We start from the raw sequence: 26682 nt of genomic DNA on the forward strand, positions 1-26682 counted from the left end.
TTGCATAAATCAAAAGAGAGATGAGATGAATACATCTGCTATTTCCCTATAGTTAGCCATAAGTAAATTTAATGTGAATCACAGTATAAAAATAAAGATACATAATTTTATGTCACCATATATGTCACAGCTTGTTAGATAATAATATTTGAGTAACAATTTAACTATGTTTTATTTTATTAATTTTTAATTTAATACTTATTATCAATATTTAATTTTCAATTGATTAATTATTAGCAAAAGCTGAAGTGTCGTAAAAACGGAAAAATATCTCTAGAGTTGTAAGTGAGATCTGGGTGATTTACATCTGGGCTATGTCCCGTTATACCGCCACCAATATCAAGTGAATTCGTTGTTTCTTAAGGTTACGTGTTGCAAGTTGACAGAAACCATAATATGTTCACGAAGATAATGAGGTATAATATAAACGTTTGCAAAATAGGATTCTAATTAGAATTGATTGTAGCATTGACAAATTAACATTCTATTTAATATATATGACATTGTATCATATGATCTAATATGGTTTCTCTCCGAGTTCTTGTTAAAAGTAAAGTTATTCGTTTAAGATGCGACAATCGGGGGCACAATTGAAGAACAAATTCAGAGGCACAGATTATAATGGTTTGGACATGTCTGTCGAATGAAAAGTGAACGAATTTCTCACAGACTTCATTCTAGAGCTTCAAAAAAGACATGAACCAAAATCATAGAAAGCGACCTGAAAAATAAGAGACTAATATTGCCCGAGACCTGAACAGCTGTGGCAAGACGTAGTAAAGAATTTTCAGTGTTGCGGCACCAACAATATCATATTGGTTGAGAAGTAGACAGTCCACCCAAAAGCCGGATATGGATTGATGATGATAGTGATAATGAGTATCATATGGTAGCACATGTGTCAAAACTTCAAATAAGCTCAAAATTCAATATTGTAAATTTCAATAACATTTTACACTAGACGTGCATGAAATTATTGTTAGAAATTTTGGAGATTTTGACACCATACACTTCCATTTATACAAAGATAATTTAAATATTGACGAAAATGTGTTATTTTTCCGATGTAGCTTTTACAAACGAAACAATTTTCTTTTAAGTAAAACATTAATTTTCACAAAATAGAACAGGGCTTATTCCTATTTTATTATTTCAGTAAGTTATAATATTTAACAATTACGTTCAACACATATATTTTATCGCAGAATTTATTGGATATTATTTTACTTGTGTAAGCTTCCAAGAACAATCGTAAACTAAAAAATCAACGGTCTGAATAATGGCCTCGGACCCGTTCATATCCGGCGGATCTGTACGTGAGGTCTGGGACACGTAGGCTGTCGATAAACGGAAATTCGATTCGTTTTATTTTATTTCCATGTGAAAAAAAGTTCCAATAAAAGCGCAACATTTATTTGGGGTGGCGAATATTACGAACAAAAAATAGGAGTACAAATTAGGACGAGAAATTTTGGTAAAAGCATAACAGAAAATATTGTCAAAATCTCCTAATATATTCAAATATCAAGTTCTCTATAGTACGGAAATCTGCAGGAAGAAAAATAGGCACGTTTTGTCAGGCAATGGATACTCTTCGATATCTCTCGCTCTTTGACAGGTTAATTGAAAAACCCCCGGCCTGATACATAGATGGCGCTACTAGAATTAAATCCATATGTTTTTGGTTAGCCCTAACCCTTAAAAGATGCATGTATAAAATTGACAGCTGTCGGATCATTAGTTTGTGAATTATAGTATTTTGAGTGAAGCAGCTTTTGTTATTGTGAAAAAATGGATAAAAAGGAATTTCGCGTGTTGATAAAATATTGCTTTTTGAAGAGAAAAAATACAATTGAAGCAAAAACTTGGCTTGATGCCGAGTTTCTGAACACTGCCCCAGGAAAATCAACCATCAAGGATTGGTAAACTAAGTTTAAACGTGGTGAAATGAGCACCGAAGACGGTGAAAGCACTGAAAATGACTTTGAATGACCGTAAATTAAAATTGAATGAAATAGCAGACACTCTAATGATATCAACTGAACATGTACATCATATCATTCACGAATATTTCGGTATGAGGAAACTCTCTGCAAAGTGGGTGCGAGTTCACGAGCGCACGAGCTCACTTTTGACCAAAAACAACGACGAGTTGATGATTCAGAGCAGTGTTTGAGGATGATCAAGCGTAATAAACCCGAGTTTTTGCGTCGATATGTGACAATAGATGAAACATGGCTCCATCATTTCACTCAGAAGTCCAATCGACAGTCATCCGAGTGGACTGCACGTGATGAACCCGCTCCAAAGCGTGGGAAAACGCAACAATCGTCTGGCAAGGTTATGGCGTCTGAATTTTGGGATGCCTATGGAATAATTTTCTTTGACTACCTTGAAGAAGGAAGGACCATCAACAGTGACTATTACATAGCATTATTGCACCGTTTGAAGGAAGAAATCGCCGAAAAATGGCCGCATTTGAAGAAAAAGAAAGTGCTGCTTCATCAAGACAATGCACCGTGTCACAAGTCAGTGAAAACGATGTCGAAAATCCATGAATTGGTCTTCGAATTGCTTTCTCATCTACCGTATTTTTCAGATCTGGCCCCCAGCGACCATTTCCAATTCTTAGATCTCAAAAGAATGCTCGCTGGGAAGAAAATGTAATCGCCGAAACTGAGGCTTATTTTGAAGCAAAGGGCAAATCGTACTACAAAAATGGCATCGAAAAGTTGGAGGGTCGCTATAATCCTTGAAGGGAATTATGTTGAATAAAAAACTAATTTTGCCAAAAAATGTGTTTTACTATGGTAGGCCGGGGACTTTTCAATCGACCTGTTAGCTTTTGAATCGTATTGTATAATAATGTTAAAGTAAGTGATTTGAAATAAGCCATGAAGATTGTAAGGACAGTACAGATTATATATAATAATATATAACTATAATTTAGATAAGTTACCCAAGAGTGTATTTTTAGCGTGATCAAAATATAGTTATAGGGTGTTAATTCATTATATCTTTCTGTTAGGTCCAACTTCTAATAGGGAATATTAAAAATCATATGCTACACTGTGTGTGCCTAAGAGTATGGCAGGTGGAAGTTCTCTTAGTTTTTTCATTACAATAATGAGCTTTTTAATATAGATCTAGTTATTCGCGATTTTTTTAAACTAAAATTTTAATCCGTATTTTTTCACAACTATCTTAATAAATTTAGGCTATTTGTAAAATTGTTATAATTTTTCTGCCATAGTTATTTTTTGTTTGTTAATGAAATTAATTATTTTTATTATAGTTTTTTTGGAGTAATTTTTATGTTGATAAAACGATATGTGTTGGACTTTAAAAGCTTTCGAATAGTTCATACGATTTTTAATAAAGTTTAGATTTAAAAAGTTTGGGAAATATGAAAGCTATGTTAGGGCTCCTAATTTCTAAATGTGTTAGTTATTGTAAGAAATTATAAATAATGTTTGTTACCTTATTATATATCATATATATCAGTTACTGTATTAATTACTGTGAAGGTTTCATTCTACTTTATTCTACATTTGTTTTTTTATGGTATATCAGAGCTTCAAAGTCATTAAGAACGTCTCTTAATTATCTAAGAAAAAATAAACTAGTGCAGTAAAATTAATTGTAAATAGCCCTTTGAAAGTATAAAACTCAGCAGGTTCCGCACAATAAGAAAAGTTGTTTACACGTCTATTCCATTTTAATGTACAATTTTCCCCAGAGTCTTTGATTAATAAATGAACTAGTATTCCTCCTCTGCTTGTATAATGCTGTGGTATCATGAATAATGTATTTAGTATAAGGATTTTAACATATTTCCTATTTTGAGTTAAATATTTTTTAAATTAGTCGGTTATTGCAGAAATGTTCTTCAAATTTTGAATCTGATATATTAAAGTAATTTTAATTAATTTTTTTGGTCGATAATACAATGTTTTTGTTATGATATGTTTTCACTTTAAAAAGGCATTTATTGGGAAATATTTTCTAGATCTGGCAATTTTTCTGGCAATATGGTAAACAAAAATTGTTGTCGCACTTGGTCAGTATTTCATAACTGTGTGCCAGCTAAGCCATGTTGTATCGACCCTATTAAGTAATCAGAAGGTGCTATGAATAGTGCGTACGCGAGCAAAAGTGTGATTGTGCGTCTACTAGTCGCTATTGCTGTTCTATTTTGTAACAATATGTCATTAAATTTATTAGACATGCAGTAACAGTTTCACTCGGTTTTAACAGGTTGTAATACACTACACCTTGCTGAATCTGCAAGAGTTTATAGGCCATGGTTATTCCGCTTCGATGATTATGTGGATGATTTCGTGAACTAATCTATGATTTTTACACTTGGGATTGTCGTAGTACATTATTTTATCGTCTTCAATATCGTCACAGAAAACCCTTTCTTTTAACAAATAGAAAGAGGAATGTTGAAATTGACATGTGTGATAGTTGATCTCATTTTGGGTATTTATTATGCGAACGTCTAGAAATAGTTGATTCGTCCACTGATAAGCTGTCTGAAAGTTATATGATGCTTGATTTCATGGTCTCTATGAATATATATATATATATATATATATATATATATATATATATATATTTATTTATTTATCTGATCAAAATACATGCAAGGATGTAATAATATATAGACATTTTGTTCAACATGCTCTCCTTGATCTACAATATACCATTTATATAATTTATGGTTGAAGTTAAATTTATGGTTGGTGGCTCTGCAGTGAGAATCTAAAAGACTGTCAAAGTATAAGTTATCTACAACTCATTTTTCATTTCATGAAAATTGTCTTCATACAAGTTCGGTGGATGTCTCAATAATTTATTGTTAGCAGTATTTGGAAGAGGTGCGGAGAATAATGTATCGATAATTCTTCTTTAAACCTATTTTTTCCTTTCCTGTTCAGGTTTTAACATTCAGCTGGCCCACCACTTTACAATACTAATGAAGGTTTATTGTTTGGGGGTAATCGGCAGACATACTTCCTTCTACACATCCATAATTCCATCAATTGATTCAGAACTATAGCGGTAAGTATTAAGGCGGTTTTTAAGTACATCTTATATTAGATATGCTTAGTACAACCTTAATTTACAAAATATTTTATTACTACTGTTCTGTTGTACCTGCATTAATATAAAAACAAGACTAGTGCGGGATAAATATTTCAATATATATCTCTTAAAATAAGCTAAATTAAATTTATTGACAGATTTGGAACTATTAAGCTATATTTTCCAGTTCCTAGTCCAATTCTAGATCTTGTTGACTGCCACTTGCACTTTTTCTACAGCTTTAGACATATATGTTTCTTTTGTCATAATAACTGTGACCCAGTATTGTTTCTATTTTTGTTGTTATATCACAGTGCAGAGCAAAGATAGAAGTGGTACCAAGACACTACCCTGGGCAACTCCAGCTGAATAGACTTTCTTATGGCCAACACTATCTAGAATAAGGATTATACTGTCTAATGAGATTCTTATCGATGACTTTTCTAAAATATATCCTGCATTTTTGCTAATATTTATAGTGTTATGATATAGTTCGTTTTAATTAAGCAATTCACATTTTCTTTTGGCACTACATCTTTGGAAAGTAGCTAATGGAATATTTCCATTGATAGAGACAACGAACCTGATGGTGTTTTATGAAACGATAAAGCACTATGATGTAGACCTTTCTATTATGTATATTTTTCTAATAATGTTATGATGCTAGAAATTCTATTCGAACCGAATGCGTAATATATTATTTCTATTACGGCAATTCTGAACTATAGTCCACTAAAAAAGGGTTCAAAAAATCTATGAGCCCTTTATCCGCCCCATTAGCTCGACAGAAAAAGCGACCTTTAAAATGGCGTCAAGTTTATAAAAAACCACTAAATAAAATAAAGACGTTAATCTATTCCGATACCAGCCGGGGTCGTTTATAAAAAACGCAAGTATCCGTTCAATAGGCCCGATACAAAATAAAATTTATTGGACATTATTTTCACTTTATTCGACACTTAAAGCACCCTTAGCTTCGGAGAAGCAACCGTTTCCTAAAAAATCAACGAGCTGGATAATGGAGTCGGACAGGTTCGCGTCCAGTAGAATCGTACGTTGATTCTGGGGCACGTAGGATGTCGATACTCGGAAATTCGATTCCTTCTGTTTTATTTTCTTGGAGGAAGTTGAAAAAATGTTCGGGCACAGCAGCGATATTTATCTGAAGGCAACTGGAAGCGTAGATTACGGCTTATATTATTAAAGAGTTTCAATATTGAGATTCAATCGCTATAATATTTCACGGGGGTTGATATTCATGAGTATTCTTAAATATTTAGATCGTCTTACTGAATCTAGTTACAAACACCTTGTTTTAAGGCCGTTAAAAGCTTCCACAGCTACAACACTGTCGTTATAAACATTTATTAAACAATATAATCATAATAAAAATTTCTCGAGTTCATATAATTGTTATACAATTAGTTAATTATAGAGTGAATTTTATTACGGAATCAGACGCAGCGTTTTCATTTTTTATGGTGAAACTAATGAGCAGTATATTAATTTCACCATTATAGTATAGATGATAAACGCTCGTTATGATGTAAACACATGCGTATAGCAACATTAGACTCAAATATAATCAAGTCGTAAATCTAACATTATTTGATCGAGCTTAAAATTTTATTGTAGTGTCTCAGTGATTTCTGATGCGATATATATGTTATGACCAGCGCTATCTAGTGGTAACAATGTAGAGTGTCAACGTAAACAATTGCTTACTTGTAATTGGTAACAATCGAACCTGATAAACTGACAGAACAAGTTGGAAATTAGAGATCTATTTTGCTTCCACGTGCGATATCAAAATTACACTTATTAAACTATTTATAGAAATACCAGATTTCCAGATTGGATTTTGGAATTACCACTCGACAATCGACCAAGTGCACAGAGTAACAGCGGTTGTTGAAAAAGCATTCGAAGAAAAGAATTAGTGGTTTTTATTAGGTCGGGTATATGGAATTAATCTGATTGTTACCGCAGAATTACTGTTGACTGCTGGAATCATGTATTTTCGAAAGAAAATTTAGATTATCGCATGAAGGGGCCTGGAGGGATTCTCAACACTTAAACCTATTTCGGCTGGAGTTCCACAGGGTAGTGTGGCTGATATCCCTGATATCGCAACAATAAGAGAAACAGCACTTGGGACATTTGCTGACGATACAGTTATCATGGAATTAGATACATCTCTGCCCAAGACTATCCAAATCTGTCTGTCGTGGCGAAATGACAAAAACCCTATATCAATAGACTAGACGAGTGTCCGATTCCTCAAACAGAATCAATTCAATATCTTGGCATATATTTCTATGGTAGGTTAAATTGGAAATATCATGTTAGACAAAAAGCAGAGCAGATTAGACTCAAAGTCAAGCAATTGTACTGATTAGTCGGAAGATACTCTCAACTTGACCTAAAATCAAAGAGATTGAGTTATCAGTCAAGTATAAAACCAATTACTACCTAGGACCTACAGGGTGGAAACATGGCGTTGCGCTAAAACATTAAAGCAACTAAGAATACAACGCACCCAAAACAAAGTTCTACAACTAATTACCAATGTTCATTGCTATGTAATAACGAAGAGCTACACGATGATTTCGAAATCAAATGGATATACGAAGTGATCCAAGATATCATCTTAAAACATGAAATAAGGTTGCTAAATCACAGTGACGTGGAAGCAATACAGCTACTGGACAACACGCAGGAAATTAGAAAATTGAAACGAATAGTTTAGTGTATTAGTGTATAAGTTTTTCGTAATTTTAACTTAAGTAGTTTAGTTTTATTTTAATTTGGGAAATAGATACTAATGTATTAATCCCGTACTCGCTTTGCTTGTGCATTAATGCAAGTAGAACGGAACAGTAGTAATAAATTAATTTGTAAATTAAGTTGGTGTTAAGCATATCTAATGTAAGATGTAATTAATTAAAAAAACAACCTAACCGGATGTTAACTTCAACAATTTTGACATTTATATATATATATATATATATATATGTATATAAAATATAAATGTTTGAATTATTCAGTAGAGCCAGACGCTAATCACTGGACAGACAAATTTTTGGAGAAGTCTGCTGTTAGAGCCCGTTAAACACTTTTAGACATATATAGTGATACTGCTCCTGAACATTCAAATTGTCGGTTTTTGTTTCGCCAATTTAAAAGTGGCAATCTTGATGTTAAGACAAATAATCGTCTGGCAGGCCAAAAGAGTTCGAAGATAATGAATTACAAAGCTCAGCGGACGAAAACTCAGCTCAAGCTCTCAAATAAATTTCAGCAGGCTTAGTTTTTGATGAATCAACTATTACCAGACGTGTACATGCGATGGGGAATAATAAAATGGGAGGGAAAGTGGCCACAACACGAATTAACTTATTAAAAAGACCTTTAGAATTCTACTTGACAACCAATAAATCGTTTTCTCTGTCGTATTGTGACTAACTATAAAAAGTCAATTCCAAGCGCAATAAATCATATGTTAGTCTAGAAGAGTCTTCTACATCGTCACTGAAGCCAGATATTCATGGGCTTAAAGTTTTGGTGTGCGTATGGAGGAATTATTAAGATTTAATGTATTAGGAGCTTCTAAAATCGAATGTGTGCCTTAGTGCAGATGTTTGTTACGTTGTAGAGGTTGTGGAGGATACACTGCTAGAGCTCGGATAGGATACTGCTGGATTCAACGTACACAAAAGATCTAATCGTCATGTTGCCAGAAAGATGGGAAAAAGCTAAAAAGTTTAATATTAAGATTATCAGAATACATAGCATTAATATTAGATTTTTTTTGTGATATATAGCTTTCCATAACTACATATTAATAACATATCAGTTTAAAATGCATATATATAGTATCATGCAACACTTCTGTTTTAATGTGATACTTTATTTTAGGAAACATATATATTTTAGCTACAAAAATGTCAAACAACTTTAATATATAGAAGCAAAAAAAGTGGGCTTTCCGACGAGGAAATGTAACAATAAAGTTAACTAAGATTTATTCATTAAGAGGCAAGATGATTCTGACTAATTGTCCTGTAGTTTGTTTTACTCTTACTTTCATTTTGTTGCGTATTTTATAGGTTTAACTTGTTTTTTTATTTTTAGTTCTTTAGACCACCGTGTTTTATTAATTGGTGATATTAATAAAAAACAGCATTAATTACTGAATTCTTGAAATGATTTTAAAGTTGTTGGTTTTCAGTAAGTAGTAATATAAATGTGTCAAAATATTTTTACTAAATTAAAAACTAAAAACATACTTTCCTAAAAACTCTAAGAATATTGCAACAAAGAGCTAAAATATCTGAGGGGAAAATAAAACAAATGATTTACCAAAGAAACACAACGAACTGATTAATAAAAAGCATCCGACATCAAAACATTAAAACATTATGTCATTATATAGCCGGAAATTACTGTAAAAAGCTTCCAAACAATCGTTGTTATTTTGGACGAATTAAGGCTAAAGTGTGCAAATTGAATTTAGCTAAGAGACAAATATTCATGGCGCCTCTTTATTGGTTTAAGGGGATGACGATCCCGAATTTTTTTAAGACTTACTTTACGCAAGAAAGCTCTCACCCAAAAAGCAAATCTAATTTCTGTCTAGAAGCCGTTTTGTATTTTAAAGCTTTTTGAATATTCCATTTCTACTGAAGAATATATTTACCTATTTTGCCTAATGGATGAACGTATCCGGATCAATATTAGGGAATATAATATCTCGAGTATCAACTATTTCCACCAAGAGAATATAGACAGTAAATATTTTATATTATGCTATATTGTATTATCTTGCTGTGCTTAAAAGCTAATTTCTGCCAACAATGGGAATTATACATTATATATTATATTATGATTTGGTTTGGAAAATTGATAAAATTGGGTAGAAAAATGGAATATTTAAACTTGGCAAATCTGACAAATGTAGTTTAATACCTGTATCACTAAAACCTTTATTTATTATTTTCTTAGTGGACAGGCCATTCGATCTGAATGTTTATCGAGTTTTGAGATTGTTGAGTAAGGTGTTAATCATCACAGTTCACGGTAATCGTGCCTTATATTAAAAGTTTAATTTAATTATTAATTTGTAATTATTAGTTTGTATGTTCAACGGCAACTCGACTACTGAATGAGCTGTTCGAGAGCCTTCCAACAACGCAGCTGCAATATCTAATGAAGCAAGTGTAATTCTATTTTACGATCGAATTGTTGCCTAAATAAATGGTATTAAAAGCGATTTTTTCAGTTACACTAGGAGTATCTAAGAAACAAATTCGCCGGTGTCATCATCCATTACTTTCATGAGCATATCGTAAGCATATTTTTTTGTTGCTTTTAATTAAAAGGGAGACTTTTCTTTGGATACTCTCCAATTTGAATGTCATGGAATCGTATTGGGCGTCGTGTCTCAATTTTTGAATAAAAGCGTTGGACACTGGACGCTGTCATTCTTAATTATATTAATCCTTTGTTGCTAAGAATCAAACATAAGTCCGCTATTAAAATTGATGCTTCATTGTGAATTTATTTATCCAAAAGATACAAAACTAGCAAATTATTTATTTACGCACTACAAAACAAAATTAACAACGTTGTGTATCAGAAATAATTAGAATAGACACTGTTTTTGATTTTTTTTTAAATTACGTATTCTATTTGGAATTGAATATTCATAGCTCAGACAACGTCGGTCGGTTCGGCTAGTATTTTATATTAAATAATTTTCTAGGATATGTTAACATAAATGAAATTCTCTTCAAATGGAAGATGGGAAAAGATAAAATTGGGCGTTAAATAAATAGCTGAAGTAACTTACCTACAAAAGCCGCCAAATCCGAGTTTTTTATGTTTCATAATAATAATAATCGTAAAATTTTAGTTGGGTTATAAACATAATTTATAGACAGAATTTATTTTGGTATGCCCGTTGATGTTTTAATATATCCAACTTCAATATTTAACTTTATTGAAGCAATTAATGTTTGTAGGTGTCGATTTCATATCATTCGAATAAACAGTGGATGCTTAATTTAGTCAAGTTCATTGTTTGGTTATTTTTTCCCGGTAAACTGTTTTTTGCTATTTAAATATAAATGCTAAAGATCACTTTATTTTAAATACATTTGAATACAGTTTGAATAGTTTGAGTTTAGTAATAGTTTGAGAGTGAAATACTAAGTGCTAATTTTATTAAACTGAAGTATTTTTATTTTGATCATCAAAGTCATCAAATTTGTACATCAAAGTGTTTAAAAAAAGGAAGAAGTTAAAAAAAAATAGTGCGAAGTGTATATATTTTTTATATATATTAAGTCTTGTAGGCTATATTTCAGTGTATGTTACATAAGTTTTGTTCTGCGACTGTTACTGAGGTGGAAGGCAAGATCTTCCAGACTTCGAAACAGGGCAAATTATTTCTGCTTGTTTAGTGGGAAATGTTTAACGTTTTCCGAGTTTTCCGAAACATCATTAGCGAAGAGAAATAGTACTGGAAGCCCAAAGTTAAAGTATTGTGACCAGACGGCATAATACAACTACGGTTACAGTGACAGCAGAACTCAACACTTACTTGAACAACACCGCAAAGAAAATATTCATAGAACTGCTACGCTGCCAAGAAGTGGTGCAGCGATCATAAAACTTGAACACTTGATGATTGGAAACTTATAGTATGGTTTGATGAATGATCGTTTAAATTGTTTTGTATAAATTTTCGGATTTATGTATGCAGAACTCCGAAAGAAACCTATGATCCGGACTGCCTGCCTCCTACAGTCAAGCATGGGGAAGGTTCTGTTATGATTAGGTCAGCAATATTGTAATATTTAGATGGTCTCTTTATTTACTACATTTGATTACTGCAAATGAAAATATCTCGACGTCCTCAATGAAGTTCCTACTATGACTGTCATATTTCTGCCAAATACTGCAGCATTACAATATAATAATGCGCCCATATACACAGCTCAAAATGTTCAGTCTTGGTTTGAGAAACAACAGAATATCATTAAATATCTTCGTTGGTCAGCACAATTGTCAGACCTCAACATAATTGAACCGAACTCCCCTTGAGTTTTAGAGCAAGAGTGGGGAATAGATTTCTAATATTATTCAAGCCATTGAACGATGTTTCGGTACAATAATGGGACAACATTCCCTTGGGAACGTCGTTTCCGTTGTGGTGTATATGTTAGGTGTTATATATGTATATTATTTTGTCGATCCCTTGTAGATTCTATTTTGGAAAACCTGCTTTATAATTGTGATGATATCATATATGGGTGATTGATTGTGTGATAGAGCTTAAAAACGATTGTAAGAAATGTCAAGAAGGAAAATCTACAAAATTAGTTTTTTAGAAAAACCATGATAATATTTTTGGATGATATTTTTTATTACAGTATTTGGATATTCTTATGACTGATTCGTGTTAATAAATCAGTATATTTTACAATTCATTGACCTTTAATTTTACCGACTTTTTCAAATAATTTAACTTTCAGATCGACAATAGCAAACAATAATAAGATCGATATTCTACTTGAGACTCCATACTTGTACACATAACCGATTATTTAACAGTCTAGTGACTTTTAAGGTGATCAAAATAATATATCTATAAAGTATCGATCTTAAAATAATCCGATATGTCCTTTTAAATATCCTTTTCCAAATCGAGGGCCTTTTTTTATAGATAATTTTTTTAACGATTCCTTTTTATTTTGCTCTTCAAAATAGCAAATCCATAAAAATTGTGATGTTTCTTAACATCAGACAAATCTAAAATAAAATAACAAGATTTGCGAAAATATCTTATTCTAATTAATTAGTTAGAATAAAATCCAATAATTAATCGAGATCATTTTTACAATTAATTGAAAACTTTTAATATTGAATAAAGAGCGTCACAAACATCGAAAATATTTCATAAATTTTGTTCAATACTGTTCGATGCTTGTTTAATGGTACTATTGACAAGATCAACGCTTAATTAAAACGTATTACTAACTTATACAGTTTTTATATAATATATATTTCGAAATAATACTTACATAAAAATCACCAAGTATTGCAAAATAACTAACCTGAAAAAATAACAGTTTTTAGTGGTTGTTTAAAATACAGTTTTTAATGTTTATGTTGCTATAAAATTATTCTGGTTGGATTAAATTATTTTCATAGTCTAGTATAGGATCAGAATAAAAAAAAGTGCCCGTTAGCTTTAAAAATTACCCTCTCAATAGCTTGCGCCTGAAATATGAATCTGCTAGATAGTTTATTGATCTATTCCATCTTTGTTCAGTCGATTTTTTGGTACATCAATTCCGATGCAGTGTATAATCTCGGCTAACTGCACTTATATATGGTTATAGATAGTCCAGATAAAAAGGGCACTAGATTTGTCTCTCTTGTCACTTTCAGTGGATAGTAAAAAATGTATATATGGAATCACCAGTAATAATGTTCACTACCAGCGTAAAAGCAAAATTGATGTAATCTAATCAAGCTCCATTAGTTCTTTCAATATATTAAGTTTTTTTAGAGAAATTAAATTATCTTAATTTAGTTACGTTATTATTTGGATATAAGTAATGATTCAAATTATAATTAACAATTATAACATTGTTACGCCAGTTGTCATGTTGATATGAATCTGCAACGGTACCTGAAAAATATGAATGGAGAGGTAGAACTTTTTTTCAGATTTTTTTCTTCGTGACTATCATTAACATACCCTTTCTGTTGTGCTAAATATTCAGACCGTACTTAAAGGAGATGATGATTTTTTGTGATGCCTAAGTTAAGGGAGGCAATTTTTACGTTAGTTTAAGTACTATTTATAATAAAATTCACAATAACTTTATATTACTGGACTTGGTCGGATCGCATTTTCATGAAAATCGTCACCTTTACATACAAAATGAAGGTATATGAATTCATATATATGAATAATTAGTAGCTATATATCTATCATATGAATCTATCATTTCTGTCTTCACCTTACAAACCGAAGGCTTTTATTTACATAAAATTTTATATAATTTCATGAAAAGTATGCATAAAATATTATATAATTTCAATAAGTATCATAGTTGATAAACCAAAGTGCAAATATTACAGAGATATTTTATTAGTAATTCTAAGATTTAACTTCTATTCAATTTGATTGTATATATATTACAAATATCTAATGTAAATTTTTAAATTATTCAATTTAACGATGAGTTGTCGTTCGACCTTCGTAGAGTAAAGACGTGTTTGGAGCGACGGTCAGTGTAATAAATTTGAAAGTGTACTACCTGTGCCACAAATGCGATTTTAAAAAATAAGTAAAAACCGTGACGACAATAACAGTGTTAAAACTGCGCGTTAAATGTTTAGTGAAAATGTGTTTAAAACGATGGTCACTGCAATAAAGTAACAAAGGTAAAATTTTGGGGGCTGTTAAGGGTCGGAGGTGCATCATCTGTACCACAAATGCGGCGTTATAACGGTTCTGAAACAAATACCGGTACTGAAACTTTTGTAAAAACGTGAATTAAACTATTCATTAAATAAAAATGATTAATAGAGAGAACCAGAGACTAAATGAGATGGAAACACAATCCTCAACGTCAGGTGAAGCTTATCTGGCACAACAGAATCAAATCTTTTGTCAAGAAAACCATAAGAGAACGCAAAATGAGCAAGCTCTCTATAATGCGTATATTAACGAAAAAACAGCCCGACGGAATCTGGAAATTGCACTAACAAATATGCAAAAACAATTAGATGCACTACAACTCCTAATAAAAAACCAAAACACATACAATCCAACTAGCATTCCCGTAGTGAACCAGTGCACTGAAAACAAATTGCCTGTAAACTATGAAACAGACGAGGAAGAATTGCAAAAAGAAGTAGGCTGGATAACAGTTAAAAGAAATAAGAAACGAAAAGCAAACTACACACCTGAAGCTTCACCACAACAACCAAAAACCATTAAAGCACAAGAATTGAATAAAGAAATAAAAGTGCCGAGACCACCTCCAATTATAGTAAGTAATGTCACAGACTTTGACTTGCTATATGAAACAATGAAAACAAATAATATACTATTTAGAGCAACAACATTAAACAATGGACAAATCAAATTAAACGCCGAATGTCGTAAAACTTTTACGAAAATTGCTGAGTGCTTGGAATTCCTAAAATTACAATGGCACTCGTATGAAGATAAGCAAACCAGAGACATTAAAGTAATGGCAAGAGGGCTTCCACCGACAGCTAAAACTACTAAAATAGTGGAAGAGTTAATAAAAAATGGACTTAAATGTACTGACGTCACAAATATCCTGAAAAAAGAACGAAATAAAAATAACAATGGAGAAATAGTTGTCCAGAAGAAGCCTTTACCACTGTTTATGTTATCATTCCAACATAACACGGACATAAAAGCAAATTATGAAATTAAACAAATTCTAGGAGTCGAAGTAAAAATAGAACCTCTTAGAAAGGCAAATCTTGTGCCACAGTGCAAGAGATGCCAATTACATGGACACACACAAAAATTCTGTAAAAGGGAACCAAGGTGTGTAAAATGCTCAGGAAAACACATCACGGGAGAATGCAAAAAACCCAAAGGAACAAAAGCGAAATGTGCGAATTGCAATGAAGCGCATCCAGCAAGCTACAGAGGATGCGTAGTTGCGAAAACATTCCAAGAGAGAAGAAATAAAATCAGTCAGGCTAAAGAGCAAAAAACAGTGACTCAAAATAAACAACCAAAAATGTACAACGAAATCAACGATGAAATGACCTATGCTCAAAGCATAAACCAAACCGCTCAAAAAGAAACAAAAAAAGAAGACGTTACAACCAACGAACTGCTATTGAAACTTATAGCAAAGCTGGACAACCAGGAAAAGATTATTGAATCGTTTTCTGAAAGATTACTTAAACTCGAAAACAATAGGGCGGTGGCCTCAAGAACTAAAAATGGCAAGTAAAGACATCCGCATCGCAATTTGGAATGCTAATGGGATTCAGAAACATCACGCTGACCTACAAGTATTCCTAGAATTGCAAAAAATAGATATTTGCTTAATATCTGAAACCCATTTGACAAAGGAATCCTTTATTAAATTTAGAGGATATTACTTTTACCACACCATTCATCCAGCTAACACAGCAAGAGGAGGAAGTGCAATAATAATAAAAAATAATATATGCCATCATCAAGAACCCGGACTCAGTTTAGCAGAAAATCAGGTAACGGCAGTAACTGTTATATCTAGCAAATACAGGGTTACATTAGCTTCCATATATAGCCCTCCAAGATACAACCAAAAAAAAGAAAATTACTTGAATGTTCTAAACAACCTAGGAGAAAAATTTATAATCGGTGGTGATTTCAATGCTAAAAATACAAGATGGGGATCTAGAATGACGACAACTAAAGGTAATGAATTACATAAAGCAGCTGCTGAGCTAGGGTGCAGTTACATGTCGACAGGAAAACCAACTTATTGGCCTACCGATCCAGAGAAAACTCCAGACCTGTTAGACTTCTTTATAGCTAGAAACATAACCACTAACTACATGGAAGTTGAAGAAAATTTTGACTTAAGTTCAGATCACACACCTGTGATTTTGACGCTGAGTGAAAACATTATAAGAAAACAACAAAATCCAACATTAACCAACAAGAGGACAGACTGGGAAGGATTTGTTGAAGAAATAAACAATCGAATTCAACTAAATGTTCCCCTTAAGACAGAAGACCAATTAAATTATGAAACCGAAAAATTCGTTGCAGACATCCAACAGGCTGCTTGGAATAACACTCCAGAAATTAAAACTTCAACCAAAGGAATAAATTACCCGAAAGAAATCAAGGAAATGGTAGCTGAAAAACGAAAACTACGGAAAAAATGGCAGCAAAATAGAACACCTGAAAATAAGAATATCTTAAACAACATAACACAAAGGTTGAAGAGGGAAATTTTGGAAATTAAAAACAATTCCATAAATAACTATCTACGAAATTTAACAGATGACAAGAACACAGACTACTCGCTCTGGAAAGCCACTAAATACCTAAAACGATCCTGTCTACATAGTCCTCCGATAAGAAACATGCATGGAAGTTGGGCACGCAGCAACCTGGAGAAAGCAGAAGCATTCGCTGACCATTTAGAGAAAACTTTCAAACCAAACGAAAGTGAAATTGAACATACTTTACCGGACATAGACGGCGAAAATTCGACAATTCAATTAACAACTCCGAAAGAAGTCACCAACGTTATTAAAACTAACATCAAGCCAAATAAATCACCAGGCTATGATTTAATAACAGGGCAATTGCTGCACAATCTGCCAAGAAAGGGTATTATAAAGCTCACTAACTTAATCAATGCAGCATTTCGACTGAAATATGTCCCAGACGTTTGGAAAATGGCTGAAATAATAATGGTTCCAAAACCTGGAAAATCACCAAATGATATAAAAGCTTATCGACCTATCTCACTGTTACCGATGATAGCTAAGGTATTTGAAAAGCTCCTCTTGAAAAGATTAAAACCAATTATAGAGAGAAAAAACCTAATACCAACACACCAGTTTGGATTTATTACCAAACATTCAACGATTGATCAAGTGCATAGAATAACAGATGTTATTGAAAAAGCCTATGAAGATAATAAAGTATGCTCAGCTGTATTCTTAGATGTAGCACAAGCTTTCGACAAGGTATGGCACAAAGGCCTCGTCCATAAGCTACAGAAAATATTACCGAAGCAACACACCGAACTATTAAAATCTTACATCACAGCCAGAATGTTTAGAGTGAAACAAGAGGAAGCTTACTCTACAATAAAAGAAGCTAAAGCAGGTGTACCACAAGGAAGTGTACTGGGGCCAATTCTGTACCTACTTTATACATGTGATATACCACAAATCGAAAACATTACAATGGCTACATTTGCTGATGATACTGCTATTCTTGCTGTCGGAAACAATAGCGAAGAAGCAACCCGAAAACTACAACAGGCTACTGACGCTATAAATAAATGGACCCAAATCTGGAAAATACAAATTAACCAAAACAAATCTGTGCATGTTCAATTCACCTATAAACAGGCCGCGCTTACACCATTGACCATAAACCACACTGTCATACCATACAGCAATAATGCTAAGTATCTCGGAATGACACTTGATGCAAAACTACGGTGGAAGGAACATGTCAAAAAGAAAAGAAAAGAACTTGAGTTAAAATATAGAAAAATGTATTGGCTAATTGGAAGAAAATCTCAATTAACTATACATAATAAATTACTTCTATATAAACAAATATTAAAACCTATATGGACATACGGAATACAATTATGGGGATGTTCCGCAAAAAGCAACATAAATCTAATACAAGTTTTCCAGAACAAAGTCCTAAGAAGCATCGTAGGTGCACCCAGATATTACCGGACCATTTATTTACATCGAGATCTTCAGATACCGACTGTCAATCAAGAAATTAAAAGAATTGCAAAGAGACATGAGGAGAGACTTCACTCTCATGTTAATTTCGAAGTATTACAACTCTTGGACAACACCAAAACCGGACGCAGACTCAAAAGGACCAAACCATTTGAACTTGTGTAGTGTGTTGTAGTGTAGTGCAGTGAGGTGCATTAGAAAAAACTCAAAGTGTTAAAACAATTATTATTATGTTAGAGACTATGTAGGACTGATGAGTCCTATTAGATATATACCTAGATTTAAGCTATTATAAGGACAAATTGTAGGTTAGTCGGCAACGACTAGTAACAATGTATATAATTATAAAAAAAAAAAAAAAAAAAAAAATTCAATTTAACACATTTATCAAAAACTCGAATACAGTACGTTCTCCAGGAATAGCTCAATATCGGCGCTACAATCGGAATGTCGAAAGTTCGAAGTGTATGGAAGCCTAACAAATGGCGATAAGGCCAGTCCAGACATTTTGATTTATAGCTCTTTAATGTTATCAATCACTATTTCACAAATCAATGTCTACAAGTGGGGTCTTTTTTCATGCCCTATCCACGAATAATTAGAGTTTATCGCAAATCAATATTGGCGTTGTGTGAGATTTCCCATTATTCAGAAAGAAAAACAGATTTATTGTCAGATTCCTGTTGATTTATAAAGAACGATGTAAGAGAAATAAAGTAACTTCAATCCAATGACTAAATATAAATACTATAAAGATGATTTATTAAATAATGGACTGATTTTATATAGATGTGTTGTATATATAATGATTTCGGAAAAATAATTTGGGATTTTTTTCATGTTTTTTATTTATTTTATTTATATTAAAATAAAAATATATGTTCTGTTTTTGATCAATGAGTTTTTTGGTAATACTATAATTCCAACTAGTTAGAATTCTGGCCAAGTGAATGACACAAGACTTTGCTGAAGGTAGTTTTATACCTTTTAAAATGTAATTGAGGGTCCGGATTGTTAGACAAACGGTCCAACACAAAGCAAGGTCCGGACTAGATGGTGGATGTATTAAAACTTCCCAGCCAATCTCTCTTAATTTTTGACGAATCTATTGTTGTCATGATGAAAGACATCGGTTTACTTATTGTTCTCATGAATTGAATTAGTTTTTTTAAAGTAGAAGGTTAAAATAATAATAAACAATTTATTTCCAATCCCACTAAACCGTTTGAGAACCTTTTCAGCGCTTTCGGATACGATTCTTCTCTTACATTAGTGTCGTGATGTCATCCGCAATCATTAAATGTTTCACTATTAATATCTGTGGATCCCAATATCGAGACTGTTTTGGCATCCTTTTATTAGTTTTATGTGAATAATTATTTTATGTTTGATGTTTGGTTCTGCAAAGATGTCAGAATATGAAATCAGACAGGAATTTAAATGAATTTTGTAACGATGGCGGTTTAGGTCCTTAGCATCGAAATTTCTAGAATGGAAACGAAAACTACTAATTATAACATTGGCATTACTCAAGCACTTAAACCCATACATTGTTTTTAAATTTGCGCTGCACTTTATCCTTTTCTGAAGTAAAAAAATAAAATATGCCGAAAATAACCTTCTAGAATCTCTATTTTATGGAGTAAGGAGAAAAACTATTGGTTGAGTAAGCTTATTTTATTTATTTACCTTTCAAACGCTCTATATTAGAGAATCAATAAATAATTGTAACTAGAGATACGAAAATTTTAAAGCCATTTACAATGTTGCTTACGAAGAAATCCATTATTTTTTATAACAGATGTTTGGGAATTACATGGCTGGGTGAATGATATGACCGTTATTTATTGACGTTATAATAATATAGAAAATACAATAGATGAAAGGGCGCTGTTTTACCTGAAGTGACGCTTGGACAGTCGATGGTGGCACGTCTGAGCTGAACGACGGTCAGTGACTGAATGATCCAAAGTATCTTTCAATGATATCCGAGATCAACATCTGGATTAAGTACCCTTCAATGATATCTCAGATCATTTGTTGAACATCTGGGATAATATTTTTGGGTGTAATGTAGAGCGTTTTTGAATGATGTAAAATCTAATCTAGTTGGCATGAAAACGCTGACATTCCGTAGCAAAACACTTATTTAATATTTTTATGAATAGTTGAATATTGTTTAAACTTACATTAAACACGGACAGCCTCAAAGAAGAAATATGTTATATTTTACAGTTTTTCTTTGTTAAAGGTAAAAACGGTAAGATGCCAGACGGCCGAAATTATGATATTTTTGGTTCTGTAGCCGTAACAGCCAGTCAAGCGCAGTTTTGGTTTCGTCCATTTTGTTCCAATTATTTCGATGTCAAAGATGCTGTAAAGAAATCACGACTTGAAAAACTGGATAAAATCATGGAACGACTGAGTTAAACTGTTATGTAAATACTATTTTATAACCCAGGATCAACAAACTGTTTGCAACCATTTGGAATAGGATGGATACAAAAAGAAGCTGTATGTAAAGGTTTCATTCAAGTCATCGTTAAAGCGTGCTGAGATGGTGATACGCTGACAGATGATTTTTTTTTGTTTTGTTGCGTGCATATTTTTTTGACAATGTGCAATTGCAAGGGCTTCCACGAGGTAGGCATAACTTTCAAAATAGCAATAATTTACTGAACAAAATGGAGCATATTGGACCTAAATCGGATCTAATCCAATTATGTTAAATAAACCCTTCAATTGTGTGTAAAAATAACGAATTTCCTCGTACTACACCTATATTAAGAAGAACTGAGCATACTTTATATCCAACCTATATAATTAATATATAAAACACAATAAAAATTATTGAATGTTATGTGTGGTCTTTGTTTACCTTTAATTATATAAATGCTTTGTAATTATACAAATGTAATTAGAAACATTATTTTCACTATATAAATATTCAGATCTGTAAACAAATTATTACAGTTGATAACCAGATCAGATAATTAAAGTGGATGGCAATTATATTAATTAAACGCACATCCATCGAAAATTCTATATTAATTAGGATATTTATACTAATCATCATTTTAAAGTACGGTAGTTTCTGCATAATATCCTAGGCGGATTCCTAAAAGGATATAGATGAGACCTTTCCGAACTGTTATTGTATTTTTGACTTACTTTATTCCAATTTTTTCTATTTTTGTATTTTATATTTTTTCTAGTTCTATTTTTAATATATTTAAAATGGTTCGAATAGAAATCTGAATTACTGAATATTACCTTGTTGTTTCGTCGAGTGGCAGAAAAAGCTGCATTTGTATTGAATAAAACTTTTTTATTTCATTTATATCGATGTTTCATCGTTTACTGAATTAACCTTTTCAATTTATAACACAGCACAATAATATTTTTGAGCACTTTATTTACTTGATAAGTTCAATTATATTAGTTTCTTACCAAACAAAAAACAAAGATAACGGAAAAATAAATTCGAGTACTAGTTTCAGGCATTTATTAAAATATTTATATTTGTTATAAGTATTAAAAAGCAGCATAATTATATTACATGTTCAATGCAAAAAATAAGTGATATTTTAGCTTCGTAGTTTCGTTGACGTGGTATCTGTTATGAAAGTTGAATGTAAACAACTTTAGGAAGTTCTCAATTTTTTGTGCAAAAGCTAATATAAAGAGTTTTAAAAGAAAATTTGTATATAATTAGATTGCATTTTTAAATTATTTGTTAGATCATAGTTCAAAGTCTCCTTTTTACCAAGCAAGATTGATCTGGACTGATGTATGAACTAGGGTATTCTACGAAGGTTGCTATTTATACCTTAAGCTTAATAATTATGTTGTCTTGCCATGGAAATTAATGTATTACAATATTAATTATTAGTGCTATGAGATGGTGATCATCTTATAATCATCTGATAATCCAGGTTGAAATTTATGAAAAATAATCGCGTAAAGATAATAAAATGAAATGAAAATAAGACGAATATAAACATCAGATGATGAAAATGATTCACAAATTTAGTTAGCTCATTTTTTACCTCAGACTTTTCAAACCTACTCTAAACAATACAAATCCACCCAAATTACTAGATGTTCTAAAGAATTCACGTAATGTTAAACATTACACGTTCCCAATCGAAACCTCAAATGGTATTCGACACCACTTGTTGTCAAGACTAGAAATATAAATGGCAATTCTTTTACAAATAAAAAAATCAAGGGACTATGAAAATAAAGATCATCTGGGAGGTATCAGAGAGTTGATCTCGTTGGCAGGCGACTGCCTATGAAGATAACAAGTTCAAGTATATTCAACTAGATTCTTAGATAACAAGTCTTCGATGAGATACAGTATGAGGAACTTGTTTATAAGCTACATAAAATGTTACCTAAATAATAGAGTGAACTATTACAATCTTGCATTACAGTAAGTATATTAAGAGACAAACAATAGATACCTCTACTCTGTAATAAAATAACATAAATCAGGCGTACCAGAAGGAGGTGTATTGGGGCCAATTCTTTACCCATTCTACACATGTAAAAAAATAGAAAATTTCGCAATGGCTATATTTTCAGATGATACTCCGATTTTTGCTGTCGGGGATAATAGCGAAAAGTCTAAACGAAAATTACAACAGGCAAGTGACAATATAAATAACTGGACACAAACCTAGAAAATAAATATTAACGAAAGTATATCATCTGATAATCCAGGTTGAAATTTATGAAAAATAATCGCGTAAAGATAATAAAATGAATTGAAAATAAGGTGAATATAAACATCAGATGATGAAAATGATTCACAAATTTAGTTAGCTCATTTTTTACCTCAGACTTTTCAAACCTACTCTAAACAATACAAATCCACCCAAATTACTAGATGTTCTAAAGAATTCACGTAATGTTAAACATTACACGTTCCCAATCGAAACCTCAAATGGTATTCGACACCACTTGTTGTCAAGACTAGAAATATAAATGGCAATTCTTTTACAAATAAAAAAATCAAGGGACTATGAAAATAAAGATCATCTGGGAGGTATCAGAGAGTTGATCTCGTTGGCAGGCGACTGCCTATGAAGATAGCAAGTTCAAGTATATTCAACTAGATTCTTAGATAACAAGTCTTCGATGAGATACAGTATGAGGAACTTGTTTATAAGCTACATAAAATGTTACCTAAATAATAGAGTGAACTATTACAATCTTGCATTACAGTAAGTATATTAAGAGACAAACAATAGATACCCCTACTCTGTAATACAATAACATAAATCAGGCGTACCAGAAGGAGGTGTATTGGGGCCAATTCTTTACCCATTCTACACATGTAAAAAAATAGAAAATTTCGCAATGGCTATATTTTCAGATGATACTCCGATTTTTGCTGTCGGGGATAATAGCGAAAAGTCTAAACGAAAATTACAACAGGCAAGTGACAATATAAATAATTGGACACAAACCTAGAAAATAAATATTAACGAAAGTAATCTTTACATGTGCATTTCTGATATAATAAGAACGCACAAGTACTGATAACAATAAATAATATTTCTTTCCATATAGCAACAACGCAAAGTAACACGTCAATTATAGCGACCCTCCAACTTTTCGATATCATTTTTGTAGTACTATTTGTCCTTTGCTTAAAATATACTCTTTTCCCAGGCTTTGGAGCGGATTCATAGTGTGCAGTCCACTGGGATGACTGTCGATTGGACTTCGAAGTGAAATGATGGGGCCATGTTTCATCCATTGTCACATATCGATGCAAAAACTCGGGTGTATTGCGCTTGATCATCTTCAAACACTGTTCTGAATCATCAACTCGTCGTAGTTGTTGATCAAAAGTGAGCTCGCGCGGCACCCACTTTGCACAGAGCTTTCTCATACGCAAATATTTGTGAATGATATGATGGATACGTTCAGTTGATATCTTTAGAGTGTCAATAATTCAAAATCATTTTGTGGATTTTTTAAATGTTTTCGTCGGTAACAACCTCTTTTGGGCGTCTACTGCGTTCACCGTCTTCGGTGCTCATTTCACCACGTCTAGACTTAGCATACCAATCCTTGATGTCTGTGGCAGTGTCCGGAAACTTGGCATCAAGCCAAGTTTTTGCTTCAACTGTATTTTTTCCCTTTAAAAAGCAATATTTTATCAACACGCGAAATTCCTTTTTATCCATTGTTTGACAATAACAAAAGTTGCTTCACTCAAAGTGCTATAATACACAAACTATTGATCCGACAGCGGTCAAATTTATACACGCATCTTTTGAGTGTTAGGGCTAACTGAAAAATATATGCTTTTAATTCTAGTACCGCTATCTATGTGCCAGGCCGGGAACTTTTCAATTGACCTGTTATCTCGGAATAAACCTGGATGCAAAACTTCGCGGGAATGAACCTGTTAAAAAGAAAAGGAAAGAACTGGGTTTCAAATATAGCAAAATGTATTGGCTAATTGGATGAAAACCACGTGATTATATGGCAAAGACAAATTGTAGGTTAGTCATTAACAACAAGTAACAATGTAATAATAATAATAATAAGTTCAAAATTAATGTAGTTTTTAAACAATCTTTTTGCATTCAGTTTCATATAGTCTACTAAAACACGTTCTTCGTCAATACAAAAAACATAAACCGTATATATTATAGAAACTATTACCAAGATCAATAAGTTTACAGTTACGGGAGAGGCAACATATAAATGGTTTACGTTGTATATATATTGTTTTTGGCCGCATTTCGTTATTTTAATTATACCGCACAGAGTACTTAACTGTGGAGACGCAGTAATGAGATCGATAAATACATTCAACTACATTAAAATATAGCTCTAAGGCAAATGGTGAATTATGGTTTAGGCATATACCAAGTTAGGATCGATTAGGATAAATTTAAACATATATTATCCGTACAAATTCCTTAATTTTGACACAAGCTAACATCTTGACAAATGAGACAAAAATTGAGTTTTATAATGAAGGTCCTCTTAACTTAATCCTGTAACTAATTAATGGAACTTGAAAGGAATATTCACTGAACACACATTAAAATTTCTATCGCGGATATCTGGTGAAAAGCTTTTAACTGATAATGGCCATGAAATGAAGCGAGGATATATTAATGTGAAATTGCTAACGTGATTTTTTGCAGGTGGATATAGGACTGCTGTTAAAAAGCTGGTTTTAAAATTCGGTCTACATCATTCTGTCCTAGAATGGTATCATCCATTATACATAAAAGGTCGTTATAGCGGTTGGGCCAGTCAATACAGTGCCGAAAAAAAATATATCGCCATAATTTAGCGAACTGGTTTATAATTAGAGACCATCAATTACTTGACCAGACGGGAATTTGGGTATAAGTGATACTAATTGGTAGTTCATATTAATGCATTTTTTAGACGTTGATTATTAAAGGATATATCGCGAAATTGAGCCATTTTACATTTAATATTTTTATTTTTTCAATTTTTCAACACTTGTGGTCGTTAACAACAACATAGTATTTATTAAGTAATTTAGCATCTGTTCACAATTTAATCCTTTTTCTAGGAAAACTGACTGATAACTTTAATCGAAATCGAAACAATTAATCCAGAAGGAAATTAAGAAACCCTAAAAATGAGATCTTTATTTTCGAATGGAATATTCTAAAAAGGAATAACTAATAATTTTCATTATTATACAGTAATGATCATTGAAGGTTAACCCACAATTATTTTTAATATATATTTTAAAGTCTCCTTTTTATCTGGACTGGACCTACAGTTTAAGGGGGGCTCCGAACCACAGTCCTTGGCAATAAGCCTACCTAACTTAAAGCAACATAACTTAGAAATCATCCTAGAAGATATCCGGTCTTACCCAGCCTGGTTACTGGCGTGATTGGAATCATTTTTCTTGTCGGATTTTGTACTCTTGCCTAAGGGCAATCAATCAATAAGGATAATCAAATGTTAAACAATCACTAACATAAATTAACAACCATGCCCCAGCAGGATTCGTACTCGCGACTATGGCAACAATAGGAGGAAAATCTAAAATTTAATTTTACA

The 26682-nt window shown here is 32.2% G+C and overlaps 1 protein-coding gene across 4 annotated transcripts in view; it reads right to left on the reverse strand.

Moving 5' to 3' along the window:
* The window catches only part of LOC143193586 (pseudouridylate synthase RPUSD2), a 662639-nt gene that overhangs the window by 61276 nt on the left and 574681 nt on the right, over positions 1 to 26682 (reverse strand). For 2 of the 4 annotated variants that reach the window (XM_076399896.1, XM_076399895.1), the window contains exon 5: positions 13179 to 13211. The exons of the other annotated variants lie outside the window; for them this stretch is intronic. In XM_076399896.1, the coding sequence (XP_076256011.1) occupies positions 13179 to 13211 (33 nt within the window). The remainder of the gene's footprint in view (positions 1 to 13178; positions 13212 to 26682) is intronic. 4 annotated transcript variants of the gene reach the window in all.

This window comes from Rhynchophorus ferrugineus, unplaced genomic scaffold, assembly GCF_030347505.1.
Source record: "Rhynchophorus ferrugineus isolate W39M unplaced genomic scaffold, kcgeb_rfMv2 rfM3, whole genome shotgun sequence".
NCBI classification, from domain to species: domain Eukaryota; kingdom Metazoa; phylum Arthropoda; class Insecta; order Coleoptera; family Curculionidae; genus Rhynchophorus; species Rhynchophorus ferrugineus.